The sequence below is a fragment of the Ciconia boyciana genome, chromosome 1 (genome assembly GCF_034638445.1).
Source record: "Ciconia boyciana chromosome 1, ASM3463844v1, whole genome shotgun sequence".
Lineage (NCBI taxonomy): Eukaryota > Metazoa > Chordata > Aves > Ciconiiformes > Ciconiidae > Ciconia > Ciconia boyciana.
In genome coordinates this window covers 208,177,586-208,185,298 of record NC_132934.1, presented here as the reverse complement: position 1 = coordinate 208,185,298, position 7,713 = coordinate 208,177,586, and the positions used below count along the sequence as shown (strand labels likewise).

At 42.6% G+C, this 7,713-nt stretch overlaps 1 protein-coding gene across 1 annotated transcript; it reads left to right on the top strand.

Moving 5' to 3' along the window:
* Nucleotides 1-4,552, top strand: FUT4 (fucosyltransferase 4). Its single transcript, XM_072850701.1, has one exon. It carries the CDS (start codon nt 105-107, stop codon nt 1,200-1,202), a length of 1,098 nt encoding a protein of 365 aa, XP_072706802.1. The 5' UTR covers nt 1-104; the 3' UTR covers nt 1,203-4,552.
* Nucleotides 4,553-7,713: the final 3,161 nt, after the last annotated feature.

The window sequence follows — 7,713 nt, the reverse complement described above, 5'->3', positions numbered from 1 at the left end:
AGCCGCAGCCCCGGCCGCGGCCGCAGCATGCGCTGGCCGGCCCCGGCCACGCGGCTGCCCCGCGGCGGCCGCCGAGGGGAGAGCGGCGGCACCGGGCGGCCTGCATGGAGGCGGCCCCGCGCCGCTGCCCCGCCGGGCGGCCCGGCTGCCCGCGGCGGTGGCGGCGGCGGCTGCGCGGGCGGCGGTGGGCGCTGGCGGCCGGGCTGCTGGGCGCCGCTGCCGCCCTCGCCCTCTACGCCTGCCTGCCGGAGCCGGCGGCGGCCCCGCGGGCCGCGGCGGGAGGCCGGCTGGGCGGCGAGGTGAACGTGCTGCTGTGGTGGGAGCCCTTCGGCCGCCCGCGGCGCATGGCCGACTGCCGGCGGCGCTACAACATCACGGGCTGCCGCCTCAGCGCCGACCGGAGCCGCCTGGGCGAGGCGCAGGCCGTGCTCTTCCACCACCGCGACCTGGCGCTGCACGGCGCCGAGGGGCTGCCCCGCGGGCCCCCGCCGCGGCCGCCGCGGCAGCTCTGGGTGTGGATGAACTTCGAGTCGCCCTCGCACTCGCCCGGCCTGCGGGGCCTGGCCGGCCTCTTCAACTGGACCATGTCCTACCGGCGGGACTCGGACGTCTTCGTGCCCTACGGGTACCTCTACGCCCCGCCGGCGCCCCGGCCCTTCGTCCTGCCCCGCAAGACACGGCTGGTGGCCTGGGTCATCAGCAACTGGAACGAGGAGCACGCCCGGGTGCGCTACTACCGCCAGCTGAAGGAGCACCTCGCCATCGACGTGTACGGGGCGCGGGGGCTGGCGCTGGCCGAGGGCGGTGTGGTGGAGACCGTCTCAGCCTACAAGTTCTACCTGGCCTTCGAGAACTCCCAGCACACTGACTACATCACTGAGAAACTCTGGAGAAACGCCTTCGCCGCCAGCGCCGTGCCCGTCGTCCTGGGACCCCGCAGGGCCAACTACGAGCGCTTCATCCCCCCCGACTCCTTCATCCACGTCGACGACTTCCCCAGCCCCCGGCTGCTGGCCACCTACCTGAAATTCCTCGATAAAAACAAACCCAACTACAGGAGGTATTTTGCCTGGAGGAAGAAGTACGAGGTCCACGTCACCTCATTCTGGGACGAGCATTTCTGTAAGGTTTGCGAGGCCGTGAGGGCAGCCGGGAATCAAATCAAGACTGTACAAAATCTGGCCAGCTGGTTTGAAAGCTGATGTTCGTGGCGGGTGAGGCTTGCCCGGCCAGCCTGTGCCAGCAGTGGACTGCGTCAAGGCGTAGGGAAGGATGGATCTCACAGAGATGGTTAGCTGAGGTGGTACGCAGAAGGCTGTCATCAGTGAGGGAAGCATACAGGTAAACAAGCTGTGAAAAGCCTACAAAAGGAAGATTTTTATTAAAGTGCAAAATTATGAAAGTACAAAGAAACATCAGGCAAGATGATTCTTAAAAAGCAAAGTTAAATTTCCAGAAGTCGTACAGATCTGAAACCTTTACAGTTGTGCACAGCTCGACATAAATAACCGATGCCAAGTTCTTCAGCCGTACAGCTGAAACCAATTTTGTCAGCTATGACAGCTTCCTGGCCCATGAAACTTTCGTCTGCTTACAGGGGATGCATGATCAGCGCTGGCTTTCTGTACTCCAAAGACAAAAGTGAATATTTTTAACAGTGATTATTATGCGTGTGAAAACTCTTGCAGACAAATTCTGAGCTGCAAGTGTTGAACGTAAGAATGTAATGATACAGTAGCACTTTTTAGCAATGTTTGAAATTGCAGAAGCCAACTAATAATGCTTTGAGCCAAATAATAATTCCATTTAGGAAAAAGTGTATGGAGGGGTCTGGATCCGAGTGGAACAAACAGCTCAGATGATGTAGAGTATTTCTTCCACTGCCTGCTGAAACCATAGGCACGTTTATCCTGTATGAAAGTGGAGAAGAACTTTAAGTACAGGAAAAGACAGACTGTAGAAAAAAAGTTGGAACTTTTCCACCCTCCCTTTATTCAGGAATTAGAAAATGTTTACAGGAATCTGCTTGTTTTTTTCTGCAAAATTACTAGCATATAAGAAAGAGCAGGGAAAGGCTCAGAACTACAGGGTTTTTATTACTATATTGAATATGTATACAGCAAGGCTAACTTATTTCTCTAATATCGTTAGACAGTCCTATTGTGTAGCGATTGTTTTGGTTTTTGGCACGTGTTTTTAAAAATATTGCTGGGTGACAGACTGCTCAGAATGCCGCTTTGCTGCTTGTAAAATAATAATTACCAACACCCCCCCCCCCAACCTCAAGTCCCAAATCACTGCCTTTCAAAACGAAAATTACTGTAGAGAATAAGATCTAGACTGTTTGTAAAATACAGATTGTGTGAGGAAAGAATATGAAAAGGGAAAGATTTACTATTTTTCTTCCTTTAGAGGGTTTTTTCCAGCTCAGTTTTCTAATGAATAAATAGGTTCCTAAGATAAAACTTCCTTTTCTCAGTGCCTACCGGGAACACTTACAATAGTTATTCCGTTTCAGACTCTGCCATTTTGCTGGAGTCCTCCTAGTACTGTGTATGGTTACTTTTTGGTTACGTGTAATCTTGCTTGGTGCAATCCAGAAAGAAACTTCAGTTGCAGTTATGCATTCTCAGGAAGCTGAGCCCTTCCTGCCCTTTGCAACTATAAGGTTTGGTGGCAAAAAATGGTAACCCACAAGAGTCCTGCACAAATGATTAAGAGATTCGTCTTTAAGGAGCTGGATAATCCATGGAGTTACCCAGAGACTTCACTTGGAATAAAATCATGGGCACAGAACAGGTGGGGAAAGAAGAAAGTCAGTTGCAAATAAAAGATGGGCATCAGAACACATGAGTTTACTGGCATCTGTGAGTCATATTTAGGTTAGAAAAGGATTAGATTTGACTTGAGCAGTAAGGGATGTCGGGTAAGTCCTTTTAAGGTTTATGAGCTGGCAGCCTACTGTAATTTATTTTAAATTAGATGGTCCATATGATCAGGTAAGCGTGGAACCAAGGATTATTGGAAAAAATCTAATAATAATGAAGTTCATTAATAACTTGCACAGATTTACCAGATCAGATCTTGCTGGCTCTTATGTTCATTTCCTTCTGTTTTTGTGGAAGAAAAGATGGCTGAAAGTATTTAATGAACCTTTTTATTGTTAATGCCAGAGTTGCTGCAGAAATTTTATTGGGAAAGGAGAGAAAACGGTCAATGCAATGTGGAGTGTAGTAGGGATGGTCCCTAACGCTGCATTTTCACTTGAACAGGTCTTAAGTGATTGTTTAAAGCAAAAGCGTGTTCTTCATGGCATGCTCATCTAGTTCTCTACCAGTGATTACTACTCCCATAAAATTGGTTTTGATAATTTAAAAAATCTAATTTAAGTATAGCATTAACAGTAATAGCTAAGTGTCAGGATGATATAATCTGTCTCACTTTGAACTACCCTTTTTTGCTGTTCAGTTTTTATCATAGTTCATGTAAATGTATACAAAAACCCAATCTTAAGAGTGGTGAACTAATATTTAAGATTGCACTACTTTTTATCAGGCTGCTGAAATTAGTGCATTTTTTTCAGTCCTCCTAAATTTTTTAGCATGTTCTGAAAGTTTCCAGGCACACAGTTCTTCTGTGTAACCATTAGTAATGCCACAGGCAGAAGATCAGGCTACAGGAGCATGGGAATTTCCAAAGACCACAACTGATACTTTTTCTCTGCCTCTCTAAGAAAAGCAGTTGAAATCTTTGATGAACTAGAGTTGTGTAAAATTTAGAAAAGAGCATGCAAAATTAAAGCATCATGTTTGAATAAGATGTTCACAGTTGTGCTGTATTTGTAAGTTATGTGTTGAGTATATTCAAGAATCGTATAATGAAAACTGCAGTCTTGTAATAATTACTGCAGAGCTCTTGCTTTGGGAGAAAAGAAGCTTTTTCTAGTTTCATAGTTCTTACGTTAGCATTGCACACTTTTCCCTTTAGATTTGGGAGGAAATTCAACCCTGGTCTACAGCTGCTGAATTCAGTAATACAGCATCTCTATAAATCAGCTTTGGTTTTTGGCTCATCCACTCCACAGGCTGATAGTGTACTGTTATAACCTAATGACTGGCTTTTGTAATTCATTTGGTGGAGCCCAAGTTCAATGGTGAATAAAAAGTTTAAGCAAAGTGGATTGTATATCAGGTACCAGACTCCACAGGGTATTGCAGGTGATGTATATAATCCATCTGTAAAAATTAAGCAAATATATTTCCTATTTTAAATAGAAAAAACTTTTTGAATACATTTTGATAAAGTGTTTTATTCCATGCCTTAAAATACTGGGGTGGAGGGAGAGAAATGAAGTTCATTATGTTCTGGTTTTTATGAGAAGAAATAGTATTACTTTTTGATTATGGTGTAAATGGAATAGAGAATTATGTGATCCTTTAAGTTACATGTTGTATCTCAGGGAATTTTATACTGTAAAGTCTTTTAATCTTCATAGAATGAAGTAACTTTGTATCTATTAATTATTTAGATTGACACGCAATAAAATTAAAGAAAGTAGCACAAAATGACCCTATTTTTTTATTTTGTCTTCTTTCTGTGTTATGAAAGCTGTAGAAAACTGCTTTTTAAAGAGAATTAATTTCTTTTCATGTTTGTGTAATCAATAGAAGTGGCTGATTGTTCTCAAAGTACCGTCTAAGGTTAGGAATGAAACCTGGTTGTGCCAGGAGAAAAATATTTTCATAGGAGAGGCTGTGCTGAGTTATTTTCCGTATGAAAAGGAGCATTTATTGAAGTTGGATGTCTGTTGGAAAAATGTCATTTCAAAAAAAAAACAAAAAACAAACTTTCTCTTGACCTACAGAGAATTTGAATGTGGTTGGATTTTTTTTCCCCCTTAAATTTCAGAATTAAATTGAGATTGTGTTTATTTTGATATTCAGCACGTAGTGCTACAGCTGCCTTTTTAGCTGCAGCTTTTTTCATGCTTGTTCATCGTTGTCTTCAACCGACCAACAAAAGACCAAGGGCCCAAAGCTCTTTTCCCTAGGCTTCTGTTAACACTGACTGCAGCACAGGTGATTGCTTACCTCTCTCTTTACTCATCTTCTGTTCTGCTTGGTGCATAGTATTGAGAAATTTCAGCATTTCTGAAACTTCCAGCCCAGCCAGGATGGGGTAAGTGCTACAGTCCTCACTTCTCCCGCCTTGCGTGATTGATGTTGTATCACTATCACATTTAACTTTTCTAAGTACAGCTTAAACTGACTGCTTGTTTATTTGTGCCCGTGAGGGGAAATGTTTTTTTGCTGGTTTTCAAGATGTGATTGAACTCTGGGTTGGAGAAATAGGTGGAAATATTTTTCTGCCAAACATTGGGTACTATTTGTGCAAGCTTGTTTGGTGACTCTTAAGAAGTGAGTTACGCCTGATTAAACTCACTTGCACAGCTCTATCCAACAGTCATATGAAATGGTATTTGTTTTAAGAGTGTAAACAGTCCTTTGTAGGGAGCATAGAGCTGACTCAGTCTAAAATCTGTTGACGAGAACACAATGACTTAACATGGATTTAAGTGGTATTTAACTAAAGATAAATCAGGATACAAGTATGAAAGCCTATTTCTAATCAGTAAAAAAAGTAATTATTTGAATAACTCAGGAGTCACTTGACCAACTCACTTTAACAATTATGATATGTATAATTCTGTATTTTCATCTGTATGGTCAGTTTAAAAACAATACTTGAGGCCAGAGTATCTATGTCTACTCTACATTCTGCAGATGTTTTGCTTTATGATTTTGAGCTAATTACTTAAGCCTAAATTTGACACAGTGGCGGCTATTCCTGAGAGTCTCACCCCAAAGAATATCTGGGAGGAGTAAGACAAAGCCTGTTTTTCAGGAGTGCTTTGAGAGCTGCAAGGATTTGGCACCGCTGGCGGTAAGGTGCTCAGTGTGTTCAGGAAGCATCCTGAAGCTATGAACCCCTTCTAATTGGAAAATTTTCTCTTAAGGATTAAATACTTCTCTAAAGTCCTTCAATGATTTTAGGTCCATGGAATTATAATTGCATGGGTTTAAATTTTGCAAAAAGAGTTAAAATTGGATTTTATTTCAGTAATGCTCAATATTTTAATAATATTCTTTAATAACTATCAAAAGATGATCCAAATTTTGAAACTTGCATTTCTCTCTATTTATTAAACCATCTTTTGAAGTTAATCAGCCCACGGGTTGGTTGCATGCATTATGGAAGACAATTCTGCATTTGCATCCTCAAATTTGCCACTGGTGTAAAAGATGCTCTAGGTATTTTGGATGATGGGAAGCTCAGTCCTGGAAGAAACGGAGCACTAGCAATGCCCAAGTTGTGGCATACTATGGCTCTGAGATCCCGATCACAAGAGTGCTTTTGCCTGGAAATTGGCCATGTTGTTTATGAGCAGAAGGCAGAAAGATGGTTGCAAATAGAAAGCGTAGATTATCAGATTGTGAATATATTTTGGTGCATTTGTAATGCTGACATATAACTTTGTGCAGTGTTAAAGATGATTGATTTATTTGAAGCAAGCACAACAGGACTACATGAAATACAGCAAAATAATTGTCCTAAAGGCAAAGTTGGATTTAAAATGGAAAATGATACAGAAATAAAAAAGAAAAAACCTGAATGGCTTGCAATTGCAGGAAAGCATGGATATACATTTTAAATATTTAACTGTGAACAAAGATAATTTTCTTGGAAATGCTGACTGTAGCCCCAATTAAAAACAGAGAACATAGATTCAGAGTCATGCTTGTGCTCATGCTTACATCTGTTTCTGAATAGGAATGGCCTCCTGAGATTAAGGCAGAGCTCTGAATGTTTTTATTTCCCTTCCAGTCCCAAACCTACATTTTGCTTGGCTTAATGCTAGTTTCCCTTCTCTGTCTTTCACGCATTGCTCCTCAAATGTGCACAGGCCTGTGGCTGTGATCGCTTCTCACTTTGGCGAGAAGAGCTTCTCACTTTGGAGAAGCAGAGCTAAGAAGAGACAAGTTAATATATGGATGTTTGCTGAGAATTTTGGTCAGATTTTGCAGTAGTCCTGGGATAAATGCAAGTAAGCAGTAGAGGCTGAAGACAAAATAGAGAAGCATGTGTTTTATCCGAGACCCCAGCCTGGAGTGAAACATCTCATCAGATTTTAAGGCTGAGACTTTATGCTGTGAGTTTTCCATTTATTGGTGAAGGTTATTTTATCAGGTACCCCTGAAGATTCCCACTGCTATATTATGTCAGAATCATGGAATCATAGAGATGGACTGTGAACACAAAGACTTCATTCAGTATGTCTGTGCTGTGAAAAAATGAGTTAGGTTAGTTAGAGCAGAGTTTGTGCTGGGTTCAGGCTCTGGTAAAACACCATTAGGCGTATTAATGAAAAAACACAGGTTCACCACCCTGCCTGTTACAGTAATTGTGGTGAGGAATGTTTTCTGCACTGAACCTTTGGAGAAAAGGTAGAGCCTGCCTGATGCTGAATGATTCTTCCTCGTAATTCAGGGTGGCATTTTGTTCCATTGTGCTGCCATTATGTCAAACCTAGATTTTATTCGTAAATATAGATATTAAATGTATTCTACCATTTTACAAAAGTACTTTAAAATAATAACAAGAATTAAAAAATACATTCCACTGGTGTAACTGGGAAAAGGCAAGTTGCTCTTG